Genomic DNA, 25,292 nt, shown 5'->3' with positions numbered 1-25,292 from the left:
AGAAGAAGAACTGAATATGAATGTCTTTTTTTAATTTAAAGTCCTTTTACTGAATTTCTAATTTTTAAAATTTTTTTAAGATTTTATTTTTAAGTAATATCTATGCCCAACTTGAGGCTCAAACCTGGAACCCTGACATCAAGAGTTACATGCTCTACTGATGGAGCTAACCAGGTGCCCCTCACTGAATTTCTAATTTTAAGCTAAGTTTTAACTATAAAGGAATGCTCACTTTAGAATTATACTGGTAACTCTCAGCAAACAGATGAAAAGTATATTCAAGGGGTAGCTCCTGTTACTGATCTTGTCATACACAGTAATATCCCAAAGGCATTTCATAATACCTAATTCATGGTAAAATATATTTCAACATAAAATCTTCTAAACAATTCTTAATACTCTAGATAGAAAAAAATAGTTTTCCATAAAACCAAACATCCTAATGAGAAGCTTAATTTACTGAAAAAATTATTTCAGTAAAGAAATGCTGCCAATGACTGATCTATTTAATAATGTACCACTCCTCAATCACCAGTCCTTCGAGAAAGAATACTTACTTTGAAGCAAAGATAGGTTATAGGATTCAACTATAACCTATAGTTAAATCCTATTTTTCAACTCAGAGCAATCTGAATTGAAAAAACTATCTCCAAAAGTCTTCTCAATATTATTTCTGAAGGGAAAAATAATTTTATTCCTCTAACTTGAGACCTCAGTTCTATTATTTCTCAAGTAGTTCATTTTCAGAGCAGCTCAGTGTGAGAGTTAACTGATAGAACAGGTTTGAGAGAACTAATGAGGATGACAGATAATCCTTAGGAAAGAAAAAGGCCAATACTTGTGTCATGACCTTCCCCTTTAATTTTGAAAAGAAATCACATGATACAACCAGACTCTTATGAGACCATAATCAGAAACCCAGGATTCATTACCAGAATTAGTACAGTTGTGACTAAAACAAAGAAGGCTATTAAAAAAAAAAACAAAAAAAAAACAAAAATGGCACAAAATGAGGAAAATTAAGTCCATCTAATTTGTTTTGCTTATATTATGTAGTGATTAGAGAAAAGCTACCTTAAATAATCAGATATATGAAAAGCAGAGACAAATCACAAACTAATGTTTTGCTTATTACAAAAGAAAGATTGTATACTTTATAACTGAAAAATTAAGGAAATCCATGTAAAATAAAAATTTTAAAAATCCATGTAAAATAAAATGGACAAAACTTTTCTAAGAAACTGAGTTTGAAAGTAAAAATAGCAAAGAAACAACTAGATAAAAGAATTAAGGGGAAATACTTGTAACTTTGAATAAAGACAGAGGAAAAAAGATTTCTTTAGTTTCTATCTTTACTCAAAATTCCTTATTTATATAGATTCCCTGCACCTAATTTAATTCAATGTCTACACTTAGGTCTCACTGCAAAATATAAAAGTAAATATTTGTGAATTAGCCGACAATAATGAGTAGTACATGAAAAGAAAAAGTATAGAGAAAATATAGTTAGAGGTTGTCAGTTCAGCTATGAACATAACACAATAAAACCATCAACACATATCACTTACCTTTTCAAGTAAGTAGCCAATGACTAAAAAGCCTTTTCCACCCAGCATCTGTTCTTGCATGGCTACTGAACTTTTAAGTAGTTCAACCAGGAATGCCAAAAGAGTAGCACTGCATGTAAAGTACAGATAATTTCATTATGTAATCATCAAATGCTGATTATAAACACAGTGTTCCATTTCAGAATTTTATTATGCCAAAAGATAACAACCAAATTCAAATCTAATCTCTATTTTGCTGATAATGATTATTATACCTTATATTGTACAGGAATATATTTTCTCACAAGCATGAGAAAACTAGTCTCATCTCTTTAAAATTATCATAAATCAAAACATAAATGCATAGTTTTTTTTTATATTCCAAAGTCAAACAGTGAAGTCATCTGCACATATGTACATTACCTGCTTCAAGTAAATCTAACATAAGAAACATACACACAAATACATCAATTCTCCACAATAAAGACTTTCATCATATTCTTTTAAAGAACATACTATCTTAGAGAATTTTAAATATGTATGTGCTATTGCTTTGGAAAAACACCTGTTTTTAAAATAAACTTTTCATTTAGACCTATTTTTCAAAAAATCTTTTTTTTTTAAGAAAATATCCAGAGAAATATGCAACATGTTATTTAATATGTCCATACATGCCCTCAGGAAAGCTCACAGAAACAGAAAAACAAATGATCTGTATAATATTGAAATGAAAGTGGCAGTTAATTACACAATGCATACACAAACACACAAAAGCACACAAAGATAAGTGCCCAGACAAAGATAAGCCCTTAATGTGTCTGTTGAATGAAAGAAGAAAACAAAAGAAAAATAAATGACTGCATTGAATTAAGCTTTGATAATATATTACTTCACAAAGTTACACTGAGAATTTTTCAACTAGCAGCATTAATACAAATTGGCATTCCTAATTAAGAAAATATATATTCCTTCATTGTATATGGTTATTGTAGTTTATAATAAGTGACAAGCCAAACTTCATCAGCAATTAAAATATCTATTTGCTGTGTTTTGTAATGTACCCTAAATTACCTATTTATATTCACAAGAAAGAGTAAAACCACAAATTTCTAAATATATTTTAAATTCACCAGTACTCATTACTGCAAGGAATTAAGAAACTGTTAAAGAGGAAAACTTGAAAAAACTAAAGTCCAAAAGTGATTCTATTCTCTCAAGTTATTCTCTTCCGGTTTCAATAGAATTGACAACACATTTCTCTGATAATGTGGCTATTCTTGTTCAAATCAGAAATATTCTCATTGAAAGAATCAATAGCAAAATTATCATTATTATAAAAACTAATAGTTTAATGGGTTACATGACATCAGTCAGAAAAACTAGAGTATATCTGGAAATAAAGTACTTCATTACAGGAAATTAAAACTGAATTACATTAACTGGCTCCATTTCTTTAAACCACGCAAAAAAAGTTAACTGGTATTACAAGTCAAAGATGTCCTTTTACTTTGTGCTAAAGTTAGACATTTACAAATAAACCACAACTACCAAAGAATCTTTGGGGATTTTTTTAATGTTTCTGTAAGGAAGAACAGCTATTAGGCAATCTATTCCATTTTTAATGAATTGTGTCAATGATAAAAGCCACTTCACAAATAACTGCACAGGTACTACTGCACAAAATACTCTACCTAAATATTTGAGAAGAATAAAGAAACTACTGCACAGAGATTACACAATGTCCTAATCTTTTCATGGAATTCTTATCTACACTTAACTTAATGATGTAGGGGGAAAGATGACTAAAATTCCTACAAATCAGCACTGCCAAAAAGAAATGCCTATGGTTCCTATGGTCCATGAAAAAAAATGCAAAAAAAAATTTCTTACAATAAATCACCCTCTATATAAAATTACCATGGATTTTCTTATTCTTTTCTATCAGAAGTGCTACTCTTTCTCAAACATCTAAGGAATTAGCTCAGACTTCTCTTCACAGTGGAGTTCCATTACAAAATCAGAAATATTAATTTTATTCCCAAATCTTAACGCATGACTATGCTAACCCATGTAAAGTTAATTTCACTTCAGTTTTAGCTACGACAACAATTGAAAAGTCAAATGCATTCACTAGCGAAAGTATTTTACATTTATACCTAAAACTAAATGCAATAGCAATACCACATCTTTAAAAAAAAAAAATCTTTAAAATAGGTATATTTGACATGGTGGATGTAATAGTAAATAGATGGCCATCTTCGAAGAGTTACATTTTCAAACATAATTTAACAAACTTACCAGTAACTAAAATGCATCGGATTGCTGCGGGGCTCACAATAAACTTGCAAAATTCTGTGTACTGCCATACAAAATTTCTCTCCATTCTTGCCTATTTCCAACTCCCCTAGATACAAAGGCAAATATAAAGGATACTTCAGCCCATTCCTATATCTCCTACATACCACTTCCTGTCTAGACACATCAGTTCATCTGCAGAGGATCTAAGTATATAGGATAACCCGAAACCAAGTATCTGTGTCAGCCAAGACTAGTATACACAACATAAAAGATTCTCTTGAAAAGTATAGCAATACCTAGAAACAGATTTTCATGGAATCTTTTACTTGACAAACAAAAAGCATAGTAACTTTTAGCTCATAAAATAAAATTGCTAAACTTTTCAATAGACAGTGCTATAACATATCACGTTCTACACGTAGCAATTCTACTTCAGGAATAGTTAAGGGTGTTTAGTAATCCTGTCTCCCTTTAAGGAAAACGACACTAACAATCTATAGTGTTATTTTTAAAATATAATTACCATCTTCCAGTTCTTAGAAGGCTCCCATTAAATTAGACAATAGTATTCATTTCAAGTAACATAAAGTGCTAGGCCTTAGGAAAAATGAAGAAAATAGTATAATAATACCTCTAATGGCAGCATATTTATTATCTCTCTAGAGCTTTCTGGTCCATATTATTAGAGAATCCCACATAGTTTTCGCCCACAAATACCTGAGAATATTTAATAACTATGTATGAAGATGACTAATTTCTGTTTCTAATGAAAAATATGTATTATATTTAGGTTCCATTAAAATTTATATAATTTTTATTATATAGATTTGGATTTGATTTTAATGTAATTTTATCCATTTCAGTTTGTCCATTATTTATTTTTTAAAAGTAACTAGTGTGGACAACTCATGTCATGTGATCCTAAAAGTTGTATTATCTTTGACATATTTCATTATTTAGAGATATAAAATATCATAAGGAGAGACGTAATATATAACAGAAATTATTAAGATTGAATATGTAACCTAAGTTCAGTTCAAAGACAAGTTCTTAGAATATAGAAACTGGCTTTTCAATCTGCTTTGTACTGAAACAAGCCAAGTACCTCAGCTAGATGAACTGCTTAAATATACTGAGAAGAATGGAATTCATAATGTAAAATAGTAAAGACTGCCCAAGATCCAACACCTCTTCCCCTTTTAAAAGGGTGTTTTTAATATCTTAAGAAACACTATGGACAAAGTAATTGCCAGAACAGACTCAGAAGAAGATTAAGTTCCATTGAGATTAAGGTGCCAGTAAGGGTAACTCTTGACTTTTTCTAAGGTTTCATCTTTCATGTAGCCTAATTTGTTATTGAGATATATTGAAATCTTGCAAAGGATGATTAAAATTATATAAGATATCTAATACCATTGTTTCTATGCTATGTTTTTGACTAGAAAACTTTTCTGAGATGAGAGTGATCATAGCAGGAACAAAACTTTAAAAACATCAACTCAAGTCCATACCCAAGATAATTTCTCACTCAACACAATTAATTTCTAGTGACACACATGCAAAAATTAGCCTCACAAAAGTTAGAAGAGTTAAATTCCTTCACAGTTCAAAATTAGAAAGCTCTAAACCAAAATTTCTAATTACAGGTACATCTAATGGTCACTTTTAGACAATGTATTCCTGAAGATGCGCTCTTAAAAGAACACTGCCTACCTGCCTATGTACGCAATGAACCTGATACGCAAATTGTCACATTCATCAGTTCGGACATCAAGTGGAGATACATGCTGAAATAAGTAAAATACATTTATCTGCAGAGTCAAATAAGGAAAACAGTGAAATGCAGCACAGTAAAATGTAGTAAGGACAGATGGAATACACCGGTAGCACATGAAATCACTAAGCCTGCCTTTAGCCATGAAATATCTCCGTAATTTCTACCTTTTCTTACAGCATGATAAGGAAACAGGCAGCCATATGAATTGGAATTGCTAATACTGTCATGGCTATTTAAGAGTATTCTTTAAAGGCCCTATTTTAATCAGGCTATTACACATTTTTACCTTCTTCTGGTAACAGATTTTGACTTTATGTTTCATCTGCCTATGTTATTTCTGACAAAATATAGCCAAAAAGTCTAAATTTATAAACTTATAACTGAAATATCTCAAAACCTTTCTTATATAGGAAAAAAATTTTAAGATTTTTACTTCTAAAGGAACTTATTCTAAACCTCTTATGACATAGTTGTATGTTACTATATAGTATCTACTGGTATTAACATAGTTTGAGAACAAAACAGCCTTTTGATCAGCTCCATTCATAACTCTAAAAAGCCAAAAGATACTTACTAAAAAGGCTCTATTGTAGCAGAAATAATTCTCAAAGCCTACTATTTTCAATTTAATACCAAATGAAAAATGACCATTTACAATACTCTAAATGTGCTTGTCCCTTTATGAAAATTGAGTGGACATACTACAGTAATGTGTAATCCATGGATACAAGAATACTTCAGAAACTTCATGATGTAACCTACTAACACCTAAGCAGCTCAAAATTTCAAAAGTAAGACAGAGAGGTCATAATGACACATGTGTGACCTTAACTATGCATGCATCCTCTAATGCTGTTCAAGATCAAAATGTGCCACAGCAGGGAGGCCAAATGGCCAGTCCTTTATCCTGGTGCTAGCTCCATTTTCAGCCAAGCCCAGACTATTTAACAGAAGCAGGGTTAAAAAGTACACCCTGGAGGTGCTAAAATTATCCAATAAGGAAAATAGTAACATCTGACTGCACAAAAAGCTGAAATAATTATTTCATATTCAGGCTTTATAGGAATTTTCTGTTGTTTTTAATTACCTTTTAAATAGTCAGGCAAAAAAAAAAAAAAAGCCTGACTTTTTTTTATTCTTTCTTTTCTTTTGTGTTTGTGTATACAATTCTAAAAATGACAGAATTGTAGATTTGTATAACCACACCACAATCAAGATATAGATCAGTTCCATCACACCAAGCAAAACCTTCATTTATCCTATCCCTTCTCAGCTTTATAATCACATCCTTCCAACTCCCATCATCTTGAATAACTACTCATCTCTTATCTATCTCTACAGTTCTGACATTTCAACAATGTCCTATAACTTGAAACATACAGTATGCAACCTTCTGAGTTTGTCTTTCTGACCTCAATATATTGCCTTTGAGATGCATCCCAAGTAGTTGTGTATGTCAAGAGTTTATTCCTCTAATTGCTGACTAGTATTTCATTTTATAAATGGATTACCACAGTCTGTATACATCTGAGTTGTATCTAGTTAACAATTATGAATAGGACTATTATCATTCATATAAAGGCTTCTGTGGGAACACAGTTTTCACTCATTTCTCATAAATACAAACCTATGAGGAGAGAGGCTGAATAAGAAGGTAACTGTGTATGTTTAACTTCATAATAAACTGCCAAACTGCCAGAGTGGCTGTACCACTTGGCAATCCCACCAGTAATCTATTCCAGTTGCTTCTCATCCTTGCTAGCACTTGGCACCATGAGTATTTTCTATTTTGGCTATTCTACTAAGTGTGTAGTTATATCTTAAACTAGTTTTAATATACATTACCCTATTGATTAATGATGTTGAACATCTTTTCATGTGCTATTTTGACATCCTTATTATCCTCTTGGGTCAAGTGTCTGTTCAAGTTTAAGCCCATTTTTTAAGTTGAATTTTATGTTTTCCCACTATTAAAGCTTAAGGGACTTCTTTACATATTTTTGATATAGTCTTTTGTCAAGTAAAAATTTTTCTACCATCTTCCTCCAGTCTGTAACACATCTTTTTGTTGCATCTTTGGAAAACTAAAAGATTTTAACTTAAGGAAGTCCAAGTCAAATTTACCAATTTTTGTCTTTTATGTACATCCTTCTATTATCATGTCTAAAATGATGTTGCCTAGTTTAGATCACAAAGATTCTCCCCTATATGTTTTCTTCTACATGTTCGATAGTTTTATATTTTAGATTTAGAGTTAATTTTTAGTTATTTTTTTTAAGGTGTGAGGTTAGGTCAGGAACCATTTTTTGGCATATAACTATCCTTCCTCCCTTAGACTGATTTTGCACCTTTGCTACAAATCAATTGTCCATATATGTGCAAGACTATTTCTAGACTCTATTCTGTTGTAAAGATACATGTGTCTATCACCTTGCTGATATCATATACTGTATTCTTTATTAGAGCTTTATAGTACATCTTAAAGCCAGTAAGTATTATTCCCTCAACTTTATTCTTCTTCAAAGTCATTTCAGCTATTCTTGTTACTTTATCTTTTCATATAAATTTTAGAATCACCTTGCGTATATCAACCAACAAAGCTAGCCAGGATCTTAATTGGTATTGTGTTAAATCTATAAGTCTCTTCAATGACATCTTTACTATTTTGAGTCTTCCTACACATGAGAACAATATATCTCATCATTTAATTAATACTTTCATTTCTTTCATCAGCAATTTATAGATTTCAGCACACAGATCCTTACATGTTTTGGACATTGATATTTTAAATACTTATTTACTTACTTCAATTTCTGAAGCTATTGTTAAAGGTATTTTTCACTTGGTATCCTACTATACATTGTTAATGCACAGAAATAAAATTTATTTTTGTATGAGAAAGTTGTCTCTTATAAATTTTCTGAATTTGCTTATTAGAATTTTGAGTGTATTAATCCTTAAGAATTTTTTACATAGACAATCATGTCATATGTAAAAGGGACAGTTCTATTTTTTTCCTTTCCAACCTGAATGACTTTTGATTCTTTATCTTGTTTTACTGCAACGGTTAGACCTCTAATTTGGATCAAAATCACAAAGGTACGGCTCAGAGCTGAATTCATACATAATGTTATTGAGCTACTTCCCAGGTTCTTCCCTTTCCATGATTTCCCCAATAATTTCTGGTTGTGGGGCCCTTCTTTTCATTTCTGCTGTCAAAATGCTAGTCCTTCAGTTTCCTCACTGTGCTGCACACTTCTATAATGCTGTTCAAATTCAGGGCAAACCAGTAGTAAAAGAGAGATGAAACAAAGCAATATAGAGGTTTCTGGTTCTGAAAGTAAAAATCCTGGAATCCAAAAGTCCATCAAGAGATGGACTTTTAAGAGATGGACTTTTTAAGAGACATCATAAAAGAACAAATGGACAATGTATTCTATCAAGTAAAGAGCTAAACAAACTGATATATATCAACAGCTCTTCTAAGATCCAGTAAGAGAGGAGAAGAACAAGGCAAACCGATGTCCTGAAGATTGGGGAGACAAAGAGCAAACTACAGGGAGTCATGGATTATTGGAGCAGAGACACACAAGTGGAAATCACTATGGCAAACAGTGCCCAGGTAAGGAAAACTGAACTGTAATTGACAAATTGCCGGAATCTCAGTGGTTCCAGCCCCTCCAGTCATAGAGAGGATTGTACACTTATAGTATGATTTATTTCCAGGAGATCAACCAGGTCTTCTTAATAAGTAACAGAAAAATCCTCCTGGGCTTCCCAAGGGAAAGGAAAATGAACTTGAAATATACCAGAGCAATCTGTTAACAAGGCCTGCCCTCAGGAGAAACTAGTTAACCAATCCTAACCTGCCGAGGTATTTTAAAAGCCCAACTGACTGAGAGAAGGGAAATATCCAACTATAGCCAACTATTGTCATCTTTTCCCACCCAATGGGGCTGAAAAAACCCTGAGAAACTCTTGTGAAGTTTACAGTCCAGCGGCATAAACGGACTAAAAAAAACAAAAACAAACAAACAAAAAAAAACAGTATTTAATCACAGGGTTAAGGATGCTTTCTCTCCCCAGCACCTCACCACCACATTCCTACAGGCCTATTTATAGCAGTTCCTTTTACCAAGGCCATGGTGTCTGACTATCAAGAAAAAATTATGCTAAGCCCGTATGGTAAGGGCTCTAATGGATAAAAGAGACATCATAAAAGAACAAATGGACAATGTAAAAGCAGAGAGATGGAATTCCTAAGAACAAAAAAGAAATGCTATCAGTAAAAAATACTGTAAAAGAAATGAGAAGTGTGTTTGATGGGAATATTAGTAGACTGAACATGGGTGAGGAAAAATCTGTAATCTCAAGTATATATCAACAGAGTCCTCAAAACCCAAAACCAAAGAGAACAAAAACTAAAAAAAGAAAAAGAATACCAAGGGCTGTGGGACAACTACAAAATGTGTAATGTACACATAATGGGAATACCAGAAAGAGAAGAATACTAGAAAGGAACAGAAGAAATATTTTTAAAAAACAATGATTAAGAATTTCCCCCAAAATTTTTATCAGAAACCAAACCACATATTCAGAAAACTCAGAGAACACCAATCAAGATAAAAGTCAAAATAAACTATACCTAGGTATATCATTTTCAAATTAAAGAAAATCAAATATAACAAAAAATTCCTATAAGAAGCCAAAGGGAAAAAACACAATACCAAGAATGGAAGTAAGATAAGAATTACATCTGATTTTTCCTCAGAAACCATGCAAGAGAATGGAGTAAAAATTTAAAGTGATGGAGTAGGGGAGGAGAGGAACCCAGCAACATCAAGTTCTCTACTCTGAAAAATTATCCTTCAAAAGTGAAGGAAAAATAAAGACTTTCTCAGACAAAAACTGAGGATATCTGTTGCTAGTAGACTTAGCATGCAAAAAAATGTTAACAAAATTTCTTTAGCAAGAAGGAAAATAATAAAGGTCAGAAACTTGGATCTATATAAAGAAAACCAAGAGCACTAAAGAAGGAATAGTGAAGGTAAAATGAGAACTTCTATTTTTTTTGAAAACTTTTTTTTAAATTCTAAATGATCTAATATACAACAATTTATTCAAAATAGTAACAGCAACACTGTATTTCATCATGTATACTTATATATATGTATATATGTTTATGTATGCTTCTATATGAAATTATATGAATGATACTAAGAATAAGAAGGAATGATTATTTTGTTGATATGAAGTACACACAATACCCATGAAGTTGTATATTGTTGATAGTAGAATTTAGTTGCAAACTCTGTGGCAACAATTTAAAAAGGTTAATAAAGTAATTTTAACTGATATGCTTCTAAGAAAGGAGTCAAAATGGAATTATATATAATGCTTACTTAAAATCAAAAAGGCAGAAAAACAGTAGAAGATGAAAGCAGGAACAAAGAACAAGAGAACAAATATAAAACAGTAACAAACATGGTAGCTATTAATCCAACTACATAAATAATCAACTTGAATGTCAATGTCTAAATGCATCAATTAAAGGACAGAAACTGTCAGGGTAAAGTGAAAAACACAATCCATCTATATGTTGTCTAAAAGAAACCTAGTTTAAATAAAAAGACACATACAGATTTAAAGTATATATAGGAAAAAATATACCATGTTAACAACAATCAAAAAAAGTAGAAGTACTTACATTAACTTTGTACAGGGGAGTCTTCAAAGCAAGGAAAGTAATTAGAGATTAAGAAGGGCATTATATAATGATAAAGGTGTCAATTTTTCAAAAGGCATTACATTTCTTAAAGTGTATGCGCCTAACAACAGAGCATCAAACTAGTGAGGCAAATACCACTAAAACTGCAAGGAGAAACAGATGAATCTACTGTCACCCTTGGAGACTTCAACACCCCTCTCTCAGAAATAGACAAATACAGCAGGCAGAAAATCAGTTAGGACATCACTCAACTCAACAACACCAACAAATAACTGGAGATAATTGATATCTATACATGACTTCCTCTGACAACAGCTAAATACACATTTCTCTGAAGCTCACATGGAACATTCACTAAGTAAGATCATATTCAGGGCTATAAATGGCATCTTACAAATTAAATTTTCTCTTTATTTATTAAAGAGAATAAAAAATCATATATGTCTACTCTCAGATCACAATAAAATTAATTAGAAATCAAAACCAGAAAGATAACTGGAAAATCCCATAACACATGAAGATTAAAAGCACATTTCTAAATAACATGAGTCAAAGAAATCTTAAGATATAGTAAAAATATTATGAAAGAAATGAAAACACAACTTAGTATAATTTTTGGAATGGGAGTGAAAGCAATGCTTACAAGGAAATTTACAGCACCGAATGTTGTGATACTGTGATTTATGATATCAATATACATATTTGGTCTTCATCCCTCTTTCTGGCACAAAGTTCCTAAAATGCTTGAAACTTCCTAAGTGATTAGTAAGAGAAAGATGTCTTTTGTCATGTTAATGAGATGACTTTTGAAATTCAGCTAAGGACAAGACCTAGTTGCCAGTGAAGCCAACCATGTGATTAGAAGATTGGAACTTTCAGTCCCACTTGCCCCACCCAGTCTTTCTGGAAAGGAGAGAACCTGGAGACCAAGTTCAATCACCAAGAGCCAATGACTGAATCAATCATACCTATATAACAAAATCTTCATAAAATCCCAAAAGGACAGGGTTCAGAGAGCTGGTCTGTAAGTACACGGAGATGGTGACAGAGTGGCATGCCTGGAGAGGACATGGAAGCTCTGTGCCCTTTCCGCATACATTGCCCTATCCATTTCCTCCATCTGGATGTTCATTTAACCATTCTTCTGTATCTTTCATCATATCTTTTTATCATAAACCAGAAATCCAGGAATTAAAATATTTCCCTGAGCTCTGTGAGACACTCTAGCAAATTAATTCAACTGAAGGTGGTGGTGGTAGGAACCTCTGATTGATAGTCAGTCTGTTACATGCCCAGGTAACACCTGGCATCAGAAGACCAAGGAGGGGGTCGATCAAATTTCCAGTCTATAGTCAGTTGGTCAAAAGCACAGGTGATAATCTGGGCTTGTGAGTGGTGTCCTAAAGTCAGAGCAGCAATCTTCTATGACTGGGCCCTTAATATGTGGGATCTGACACTAACTCCAAGTAGACAGTATTAGAATTGAATTAGGGGCACCTGGGTGGCTCAGTCGTTAAGTGTCTGCCTTCGGCTCAGTTCATGATCCCAGGGTTCTAGGAACAAGCCCCACATTGGGCTCCCTGCTTGGCAGGAAGCCAGCTTCTCCCTCTCCCACTCTCCCTGCTTGTATTCCCTCTCTCTGTGTGTCTCTCTCTGTCAAATACATAAATAAAATCTTAACCAAAAAAAAAAAAAAAAAAGAATTGAATTAAATTGTAGGACAACCAGCTAATGTTATAGAGAATTGTTTGGTGATGGCAGTGGTATAGGGAACCACCTCTCCACACACACAGGGGAATCATGAGTTCAAACCTCTATTATGTACCTCTAGAAAAGAAGAAAGATCTAAAATAATTATCTACATTTCCACCTTTGGAAACTAGAAAAAGAAGAGTAAACTAAATCCAAAGTAAGCATAAGAGAAGAAATAGTAAGAATTAAGGTATAAATAAAAGCATCTGGAAAGAGCAAATCAATAGAGAAAATCAATGAAACAAAAAGCTGATTCACTGAAAAGATCAATAAAATTGATTAAACATCAAGCCAGTCTAAGAAAAAAAAAGAGAGAGGACACGAAATACTAATATCAGAAATGAAAGAAGGGATGTAACTACAGATCCTGTGGAAATTAAAAGGACAAAAAGGAATACTAGGAACAATTCTATGCCCACAGATTTGATAACCTAATGAAAAGGACCAGTAACCTGAAAGACACAACCTGTCAAAGCTCACACACAAAAAAAGACATTCTGAACAGATCTATATCTATTAAAGAAACAGACTCAATATTTAACAATGTCCCAAAACAGAAAGCACCAGGCCCAGATGGGTTCACTAGTGAATTCTATCAAACAATTTAAATGGAAAGAGAATATAACAATTCTCTAAAATATCTTTCAGAGGGTCGAAGCAGAGTAATTACTTCCTAACTCATTCTTTGAGCCCAACATCACTCTAATACCAAACCAGACAAAAAGATTTTAAGAAAACTATGGACCAGTATCTCCCACGAACTTAAGTACAAAAAACCTCAACATAATATGGTAAATTGTATCCAAAAAAGTATAAAAAGAATTATACAACACAACCAAGTGGGATTTCTCCACAGTATGCAAGGCTAGTTAAAGATTCAAAAATCAATTAATATAATCTATCACATCAACAGCTGAAAAAGAAAAATGGCATGATCATATCAATAGATGCAGAAAAAGCATTTGACACAATTCAACAACCATTCATGATAAAAAAAAAAAAAAAAAACAAACCTTAGTAAAAAAGGAACTTTCCCAACTTGATAAAAACTATCTATAAAAACCCTATAGCTAGGGGCACCTGGGTGCCTTAGTCAGTTAAGCACCTGCCTTCGGCTCAGGGCATAATCCCAGGATCCTGGGATTGAGCCCTGAGATGAGCCCTGTGATGGGCTCGCCTTCAGAAGGGATCCTGCTCTCCCTCTTCCTCCACGTTCTCCTCCCCACCCCACGTGCTCCCATGCTTGAGCTCTCTCTCTCTCTCCTGCTCTCTAATAAATAAAATCCTAAAAACAAAAACAAAAACCTACAGCTAACATCATACTTAATGATGAAAGCCACAAAGATTTCCCACTAAGATCAGACACAAGGCAATGACGTCTCCTCTCACCACTCCTTCTCCACATCATACCAGGAGTCCTTGCTATTGTGATTAAAAAAAAGAAAACATATACAAATTGGCAAGGAAGACATGAAACTGTCTGTTTTTTAGGTAGCATGATTATTTGTATACAAAAATCCAAAAGAATATACAAAAATCCTCTTGGAACTAATAAGAAATTACAGCAAGCTTGCAGGATATAGATTAATTTAAAAAGTCAATTATTTTCCTATAAACCAATAATGAACAAGTGGAATTTGAAATTAAACTTTTAGTACTATTTACTTTAGCAACCCCCCAAAAATACTTACGTGTAAATCTAACAAAATATATACAAGATCTAAGTGATAAAAATTGTAAAACTCCAGAATTATATAAAAAATGAACTAAATAAATGGATAGTCCAGGTAGATGAACAGGAGGAATAAATACTGTCAAGATGTCAGTCCTTCCAAATTGATCTACAGGTTCAGTGCAATACTAGCCAAAACCCAGTAAGTTATTTTATGGATAGTCATAATGTATTCCAAAGTCTATATGAAGAGGCAAAAAATAGCCAACAAAGTACTAAAGAACAAAGTTGGAGGGCTGACACTACCAACCTCAAGACTCACTATAAAGCTATAGTCATCAAGATAGTGTGGTATTGGTGAAAGAATAAAAAATAGATCAATGGATAGAACAGAAGAGAGAGCCCAGAAACAGACACCAATAAATAGTCGGCTGATCTCTGACAAATGGAGCAAAGTGTCTTCAATAATGCTGCTGGAAAAACTGGTCAACCACATGAAAAAGTAAATCCAGAAAACAGACCTTACATGCTTCACAAAAATTTACTCGAAAAGGATCACAAACCTAAATATAAAATGCAAAACTAAGTAACTCCTAGAAGATAACATAAGAAAAAAAACATACAAGACCTTGAGTATGGGGATGACTTTTTAGATAAAACACCAAAGACACAATCCATGAAGAAATAATTGGTAAGTTGGACTTCATTAAAATTAACATCTTCTCCAGGAAAGACACTATAAAGAGAAGTAAAAGACAAACCACAGATTGGGAGAAAATATTTGCCAAAGACATATCTGATGAAGGATTATTATTCAAAATATAAAAAGAACTCTTAAAACTGAACAGTAAGAAACAAAGAAGATGATTAAAAAATGAACCCCAGGCCTGAACAGACACCTCGCTGAAGTAGATACACAGATGACAAATAGAGATATAAAAAGATGCTTCACATCATGTCATCAGCGAAATGCAAATTAAAACATTGAGATACCACTACACACCTTCTACAATGGCCAGATTCCAGAACACTGACAACACCAAATGCTAATGAGGTTATGGAGCCACAGGAACTCACATTCACTGCTGCTGGAATGCAGAAAATGGTATGGCTACTCTGAAAGACAGTTGAGAGGTTTCTTACAAAACTAAACATACACTTATCATATGAACCAGCAATCACGCTCCGTGATATCTACCCAAAGGAGCTGAAAACTTAAATCCACAGAAAAACCTGTAAAGTGTTTGCAGCTTTAGTCATAATTGCCCAAACTTGGAAACAACCAACATGTCCTTCAATAGGTGAATGAGTAAATAAACTGCTACATACAAAGGAATGGATATATTCAGTGCTAAGAAGACATGAACATCGAATCATGAAAAGCCATGGAGGGATCCTAACTGCATATTACTAAGTGAAAGAAGACAATCTGAAAAGGTTACTTATTGTATTATTTCAACTATGACATTGTGGAAAATACAAAACAAGAGACAATAAAAAGACCAATGGCTTCCAGGTGGAGAGTATGAGCAGCAAAAGGATGAATAAGTGGAGCACAAAGAATTTTTAGGGAAGTGAAAATACTTTTTATGTTATTATATGATAGATACATGTCATTATACTTTTGTCCAAACCCACAGAATGTAAAACACCAAGAGTGAATTCTGAGATACTACAGACTTTGAATGATTATACTGTAATAATTTAGTTTCATCCTTGATTTAAAAAAAAAAAAGTCATTCTGGTGAGTGACATTGACTAAGGGAGAGGGTATCTATTTGTGGGGAAAGGGAGTGTAGGGAAATCGAGGTACCGTCTTGATTTTATTGTAAACCTAAAACTGCTCTAAAACAATGAAGTCTCTTAAAAAATTAACACAAATTTTGGGTTGCCTGGATAGCTCCGTCATTAAGTGTCTGCCTTCAGCTCAGGTCATGATCCCAGGGTCCTGGGATGAGCCCCGGATTGGGTTCCCTGTTCCAGGGGCAGCCTGCTTCTCCCTCTCCCACTCCCCCTGTGTTCCCTCTCTGGCTGTCTGTCAAATAAATTAAAAAATCTTAAAAAAATTTAAAACAAATTCTAAAATTTAAAAATAAAAAGAACATCAAAAGCAAAAGAAATTATGCAGAGAAGAAAGTTTTGGGTTTTTATTTAAGGCATGTTGATTTTGAGATACCTTCTACATGGTTTGGGTATAGGGACCTAAATAGAAGATAACTAGAAAAGAAGTTTGGGAGTTGTCAGCCTAGGTACTAAGACTGTGGACCTAGAAACAAAATAAAGTAAAAGCAAATAAAATTACAATACTAAACTGACTAGAATCTCCTGATGATGCCTTATTAATTCTTTTCTTAAAGATTCAACTCAGTGCACATATTGGTCATCATATCCAGGAAAGAGTAAGGAAAAAGAGCCTCAACAATGGGAGACTCTTAGTATTATACCCACTTTTCATCAGAAAATCTGGGCTTCTGAAAATGAAGAGATCAGCATGTGACAATAGTTCTTATAAAAGCAAATAATATTTATTTTAGCTTTAGACTCTGATTATCACAAAACCAAAATGAATGAAGAATTTTTCTTATTTCTAAAAGGAATACAAAGAGAAAAGTTAGAAGAAATGAATGCTATTTCATGTGAAAAATAACAAGATTGTGAAAGACTGATTGAAATATCAAAGGAGAAATTACGTGGATATACAAACTAGAGGGAAATTAAGGCAACTAATTCAGTAAAGATGTGCTTATGGTTGCCAAAATTTCTGCAACAAATAATTTGCAGTTACCCTTTTAACAAAGCAATTATCTTTCTGGGGTGGGGGCAGCAAAGTTAAGCAAAAGCCTTGACTTCTACAGAGCAAAATAAGGTACTAAAATGAAATAACACTCACTAACACAGCATTAAAAACGCATTTCCCTAAATTTAAAGGGAATTTTTTACAAAAGAATCATTGTGAAGGCAATCGCTCCTTATAAAAAAAAAAAAAACAAAAAACTTTAAAATGGACAATAAAGCACCAGGTTATTTGAAAAGTCAATAAATCATAAGTCATAAATCTAGAATAAAACAAAACATCCATTCTTGTTGACAGCTGACAAATTTATTAAATTTCTAGATATACTAGGAGTTTTATACAGACTCCATAGAGTATAAAGGACTTGCCTGACAAGAAGTTATCTGAACATTAAATTATAGTTTCTTTATGTTTCAGGCAGAATACTGTATTTTATTTTTTACTTCTGAAAAATTAATTTTCACAGTAAATTCAATATAAATTCTACTTTCCTGTAGTTAAATCTTACCAAATAAATTATTTCTTTGCTTTTTTCCTCCTCTATTAGTAGTAATAATGTACATCAATTACTCTTCTTGTGTCTGTTTTACTTAAAGAATTTTTCATCAATAATTCAGTAAACTAAACAAAGGCAAACTAGCAAATATAAGAAGTGACATACATTCTTTCTGAAAAATAAAGGGAATATAATTTGATAGGTGTATATGTGAAAATACTTAAATGCTTTTGGAAACAAAAATATTATATTTTACATATATTAACAACCTTTGTAAGAGAGACAATCATTATCAACAGGTACTGATTTCGCTTCTTTTGCCTACTGAAATCAATCACATTTCATTTTTTTGTCAGTTGCATTAAAACTATACAATAAAATTTTGACACTGTATGTGTAATAGGTAATCTTCCCTGAACTAACAATCAGAAAACATGGTTGAACAAAGGATTTTTAGGTCACTTCAAAGTGTAAGGGAAAATCTGGTTTAGGTACTCACTGAAATACTGAAATTTCCAGGCAATTCTGTTGGTTTACACATGGCAGCAGGGCTAACCAGGACTTTACAATGACTCGCAATGAAATTTTTAATTAAAGGAATGGCTTAATTATTCAGAGGGTTATAAAATTCAAGATAATCATTGAAATAACTGATGAGCAAAATACATTTTAAGAAAAAGAAATCTTTGGGGAGCCTGATTGGCTCAGTCAGTTAAGCATCTAACTCTTCATTTTGGCTCAGGTCATGATTTCAGGGTTGTGAGATCCAAACCAGTGTCGAGCTCCACTCTGGGCTGGAGCCCGCTTGGGATTCTCTCTCTCTACCTCCTTCTGCCCCTTCCCACCCCATTCCTTTCCCTCTTTCAGAAAAAAAAAAAAAAAAAAGGAAAAAAATCTTCATTTAAGTTCGCTAAACAAATTAACGAGTCATTAACATCACATTACAAGAAGATTTTTTTTTTTAAAGATTTTTATTTATTTATTTGACAGAGAGAGATCACAAGTAGGCAGAGAGGCAGGCAGAGAGAGAGGAAGGGAAGCAGGCTCCCTGCTGAGCAGAGAGCCTGATGCGGGGCTCGATCCCAGGACACCAGGATCATGACCTGAGCCGAAGGCAGAGGCTTAACCCACTGAGCCACCCAGGCGCCCCTACAAGAAGATTCTTAATGATAGATCACTGACATAAATTCCTTATGGATTCTCTAATTTTTTGTATCTCACATTCTAACAAACAGTCTACCAAACAACTTGTGTTAACTGAAAACAAAAAGAACAGTTTTCTGAGAAAAATATTTATATATTTAAAAGAATTCATTTAAACTATCACTCAAAATTGAATTTTAGTTTGTAAAATTTTTCAGAGTTAAAACAGCATCAGAAATAAATTTTAGTAATACAAAATTATATCACATCTATAGACTAATATTTACTGAGGAAAGAGAGAAAACACATTCAATGTCTATTATGTACCAGACACTATGGTGGATATTTCACATATACTATCTTAGATTAATTCATTTAGCAGTCAGATAAAATTGGCATTTCTAAAAAGTCATTCCACAGCTGGCAAAAGTGATTCTCAGAGTTGTCCACAATGGTTTAGAGTGAGGGCTCTGGAGTCAGGCTTTCAGGATTAGGATTCTGGTTCTAATCTTCCACTTAAGTCTTGTGTCTTGAGGAAGTTACTCAGTTTTTCTCTCCCTCATCAGTAGATAGTATTAGATGAGATACTGTAGTTACAGAGACTGGCACATAATAAGTACTCAGTAAATGCCATGTATTAATACTACTACACACCCTTGAACAATCCCCATCACCCAAGATCAGATAGTATAGTACAGTGATTTGAGTCTTTATCTGTCTGAAATAAAGGAAGTCCTGCTCATTGTGTCACACTGTCTCTAAAGAGAAGTTTTTCATTAGTGCATTTTTAGTTATTTGATATACGAAAGTCTATTTATACCTTACACCAGAAAACGTATTTTTTTCAAAGCAGATTCTTCCCATATTACACAAGGAAGATTTATTTTGTATCACATAAAATTTAATAACATATGTTCTGAAAAAAAGGAGGGTGGACCAAATGAAAAAGATCTGTCATTACAATGTATCTGATCATCCAAATCAAAGGAAAATGAAATTTCTAATTTACTGAGTCATTCTGAGATATAAAATACAAAAAAAAAAATTATTTCATTAGAGTTGTACTTCTTGAAAGAGTTGTACTTCTTGAAATAATTTATTATTTGTTTATTCTTTTAGTCATTAACTATTTTATTAGGTGTCTAATGAAAGAAAATTTGTTTAGTTATTGCTCTCAATAGTCACTAGACTGAGACTGAGGAGTCCAATATAAAATAGTTACTGAGGAAAGACAAAACATCCAGCTTTGATCACTTGGCAGAATTAATCAAGGTGATCACAGAGCTTGAGAATCATTATGAATAGAAGAAATCACAATGGTAACTACATATTCGCCTAATTTACTTGTCAAAAACAGGTAATATCAAAAATACTGTTTGTGATGCCACAGGCTATTTAACTCAGTTCAGTAATATTTATCTACTCATTTTGTTGGTGAATTTTTTTGTGCCATGATAAAAGCTAAAACTACATGTTAAAAGAAAAGGTGACAAAATGTGTTATTCCTGGAAATTTAAGTACTAAAGGGGAAGCCATATAAGACCCAAAACCAAGCTAAAGAAAAATCATCTTAAACCCTTCTAGGCTTTTTTTGTCTTGGTATTGGCTTCAAAACCAATATACACATTTACACATCCTCTATATTAAGCCACCATATCTAGAAAATGAATAGTTCAAAACCAGTTTTCATCACTGCAACTAAAGTTCAAAATATGTCCTAATTAATTACTTAAGTCTCTACTGTAAATACTAACATTGGTAAAAAGAAGTTCAAATATAAAGTAATACAGCCCATATTACAACAACTAATTTCAAAGATTAATGATATATAATTTTTTATATATAAAGCCGTGGTATTAGAGAGGGTCTTGTAGATCACCTAGCCCATTGTCATGCTAACAAAACCCAACATGTACTGAATGCTTACTATAATGATCTGCATATTTTATAACATTTAATCTAAATAATCCAATGTGCTATTATTATTGCAATTTTGTAATAGTGGAAAAAGAAGCACAAAATTGTTAACATATTCAAAGGTGCACTAATAATACAGTAAACTTGGGATTTGAACCCAAGACTGTCTGACTTGAAAGTCCACACATATAACAACCATAACACATACCCTTCATGATTAAAAAAAAAAAGCCACAAAAATTGTACAGAGCCTATTTATAAAGACTCCAGAAAATAAATTATTCCTTCAATAAATTATTTTAATACTAAGCTCCCTATGTAGAGTAAAACTCATCAAGATTTCTAAGGAAAGTAGAATAGTGCCACCAGAGAAACAATAAAGTTTCATAAAAAAGGACTATTGAGTGGAGGAAAAAACATGGTAACTAAATGCTTCACCTTAAAACACAGAAGAGAGAGAAGTAACTGATTTTATAGCTTAGTTCAATTTCTCCAAAAAGTAATGAAATATTAGATAATACTATTATTGTTGGCATAAGTTTTTATGCAAACAGATTTTCAAAAAAAAGAATATATCTAATTTTCTCTGGAAATTTAAAAACTTCAAATAGGTTCTCATTCATCTAGAACAATTTAATAATAACTAAAAATAAAATGATATATCCTATTTCAAGATTTCATTCATCTATATGAATTTATGATATAGCCAGAAAACAAGAAACTCTATCGACTCTTGCCTTGCAACTAAGAACCTGGGTTCTTCAAGTAGAGACAGAAGTCCCATTTAATAACTTGGTTTTAACATTTTAAAAACCCAAAGACTGTACCACTCATGTACACACTTATCTATAATGGTCCCCTTCAAAACTTGAAATAACAAAAGACCTTATTACTGATAGATACAATTTTCCACAAAAGAGCCAACCTCAGACATCAAGGGCTTTGACATAATTAATGCAAAAGTATTAGATAAGAATTCAAAATAGCACATAACTGAATGCAGGGTAGCTTGGAATTGGGTATGTATTGTTACTAAAGAGCATAGTGATACTTTTCTTATTATATGTTTTCTGTTGGATTTAAACTAAGAACATGTATATCTGCAAAAGTTGAAGTTCTTTATTACAGAGAAAAATTAAGATGAATGATATAAAAAACTAAAAATAAATGAAAATGAAAATCAGAATGCTGACCCCTTACATTGTCTTCTACCTCCATGATGAAATAAATACAGTTTAAATACCAAAATATAAACATTTAAATGAGTTTTGAAGACAGGCAATGAAAAATAACCATGTGCCCTGGATGAATGGACCAGATAATCTATTAAAATATGATTTTAGCCCTAAGATTTTATAATAGTTATTCATGTAGATATAAATTATTTTGATAGTTTTAGTTATAACATTTTCAAACTATATAATCTTTCTAATTTTTCTTCACAAACAACAAATTCCATGTCAGATTAAAATGATTATAGACAATATTAATTCATAAGGAATATTTAAATTACACATGGGAGTTTGCTATGACTACTTCATCCCCAACTTCTTTTCATAGAACTTACTAAGTTTTTAATTACTGATTACAATGTATATTGATGATTCACATAGATGATAAAGAGCAAAACATTTTGAATTTAGACCCAGGACTGAAATTTAAAGTTTTATTTTTCCACCAGGTTGATATCCACCCCCATCCCGGTGAAATTATTTAAGATCTTTTAACAAAATAGTATCACAGCAGGACATGATCTCAGGATTCCTTTTTTACCTCAAAGTTTTTTACTTCAAGACTCCAACCTTTACACTGATATAAAAGAAAGCATGACCCATGGATAGGAGCTGGATGTTGTAAATGTACAGATCCCATTTATATTCATGTTTATACTGTACATAAAGGTGATCTCAATACAGGGACAATATTATTAGAAATTAAAATAGAATTTTGTTAATAGCTTATTTAGATAATAAATAAGAAAAAATCATGTTACATTCCAATGGACTTTAAATTTATTTTCCCATCTTTGCTTTATTCCCTAGGTTTTCCAACAATTCAAAATTGGATAACCCATGAAGAACTTCACGTATATATGTGCATATTACGGAAGCATTCCTATATTGTTTCTGGGGTAAAAATGAATGTTTACCTATATATTTTTTTCTTGAAATTCTCCAAACATAGCAATGTACAGAGTAAAAATAGTTGTTAAAAATTCACATTTAACTTCTTATAGAAATGATTCTGTTATAAAATTAAATCAGCATTTGATGCATTAGGTATGTTTTTATAAAAAGCAAAGAAGCTACAGAATTGCACATGAAATAAGCCTAATTAGAAAATAACTGAATTTTTATATAAACACAGATATGCCACTGGGTAGATTTAGATTCTCATATATGAATTATATATAAAGGAAAGCTAATATCAATTCATATTATCTTAATATTATGATAACATAAGTATAAAATAATACTAATATACAAATTATGTGACTGTTATCAAATACATTTTTTTGGAATGAACTTTACGCTAGTAATTTTGTATATAAGTTAACAGGATTTCATGGATGATCCAAACCATATAAAGCATTTCTAAAGGTTAAAGTTGGGACTAGTATTTCTCCTCAATTTGTATTAAAATCATGCTACATCTGATAAGAAGTTTTGATTTATTATCAAGGAAGTCATTCCTTTATGATTTTAAGTGTGTCAAGTTTTAATATTGTGTAAATATATATCTGCCTTAGTCCTAAAGAAACTTTTATTAGCACTTCAGGGATGAAAACCAAATATTATAACACATTTACACGGCATCGACTATGCCAGGCATAATCTAAGCGTGTAAAAGTTATAAGAAATTACACATTTAAAGAAAACTTACCAGACAGTTGTTTCCACTTGACTGTCATTGAGCTGCCGATTGTCCAGTTGGGCAAAAAGTGGAAAAAGTACTTGAATCCCTCCAATTGAATGAATTGCACTATGAATTGAATGTGTTACTATCGCTTTCACATCCTATGTTCAAAAACAAAAATGTGTATTAACTCCTGAAGCATAAAGTTATCACTATTTCCTTGTTCTAAGTAACTTTGTGAAAAAATTTAAAAACACAGACATTTTAAATCCCTCACTTATAACATTTTTGATACACATATAAAATAAAAACTTGAAATATCTTTGTCAACCACTTTTAAATTTGAATTTGAAATCGAGATTTTTATATGGAAAATGTGAAGCTATAAATCAATAAACAATTTAGAATAAGAAATATTAGTAGATTTAAAGATTTTCAAGTAATTTTTATTTGGGGTGTTATATTAGTACATTTTTAAAGCAAAGTATATAGTTGTGTCTAACTTATCTGTTCAGCTAATCAAACAATTTTCTTTCAAAGGATATAGAACAGACAAGATAACCGAGATGACAGATTCCCTACTAAGAAGACTGACTAGACCAGGGTAAAGTATATTGCCAAAAAAAATAAAATAAAATAAGAAAATAAGGGAGAAGGCAAAAATGTCATTCAAAGAACTAAAAAACAAAAAAAGAAAAAGAAAAGCAACTATAGATCTACACATTAGCAAGGTTTAATATGTAAAATACATACTGTTAATGCTTAACGAGAATATTAAACTAAGCCACTATTCACCTACCTGGAGCATTAGAGCATGTGGGGAATGAACAAAAATTGATGCATTTTCCTTTGGTGATGACTCCAGGCATAGCTGAGCGTCAGTGGCCTTAGCATTATATGTAAATGCAATACTACTTGCAAGTTTCCCATCATACAGAACCTGTTTATGATGTTCTGCCAAATGAATGTCACTCTCAGATTTAAATTTGAAGGTGCTCTGAAAAAATAAAACTAAATTAAATACTCTTTTTAAATGTAACACAATAAAACTCTAAAGTTTTAAAGCAGAGAAACATTTAAGATAATAGACAATTTGTTTGACCCTTCCAAGCGTCGGGCATTAGTCAGTGGTATTATTTTGTTATTCTTACTTCAATTCAAGGAGTTAAATTTTACTCATCATGTTAATAAACAGAACTCATCTGCATATTTTGGTTTTTATTCATAAAATAATTTTATTAGAAAAAATATAAAGCCAAATGCTATTAAATCTGTAGTAAAAGGATTTTAATACTTCATAACATAAATTTAA

The 25,292-nt window shown here is 32.0% G+C and overlaps 1 protein-coding gene across 14 annotated transcripts in view; it reads right to left on the bottom strand.

The window, feature by feature from the left end:
- NBEA (neurobeachin) overlaps nt 1–25,292 on the bottom strand; it is a 664,613-nt gene that overhangs the window by 520,374 nt on the left and 118,947 nt on the right. For 13 of the 14 annotated variants that reach the window (XM_032880041.1, XM_032880043.1, XM_032880047.1 and 10 more), the window contains exons 9-11: nt 24,780–24,977; nt 24,008–24,141; nt 1,569–1,677 (exon numbers count right to left, since the gene is read on the bottom strand). In XM_032880041.1, the coding sequence (XP_032735932.1) occupies nt 1,569–1,677; nt 24,008–24,141; nt 24,780–24,977 (441 nt within the window). Of the gene's footprint in view, nt 1–1,568; nt 1,678–3,845; nt 3,952–24,007; nt 24,142–24,779; nt 24,978–25,292 lie in introns of those variants that run through there. The other variant, XM_032880054.1, reaches the window with a different exon arrangement.

This window comes from Lontra canadensis, unplaced genomic scaffold (assembly GCF_010015895.1).
Source record: "Lontra canadensis isolate GAN:19392208 unplaced genomic scaffold, GSC_riverotter_1.0 scaffold67, whole genome shotgun sequence".
Taxonomy (NCBI): Eukaryota; Metazoa; Chordata; class Mammalia; order Carnivora; family Mustelidae; genus Lontra; species Lontra canadensis.
The sequence above is the reverse complement of the archived record's forward strand: the minus strand, read 5'-3'. Positions and strand labels throughout refer to the sequence as shown.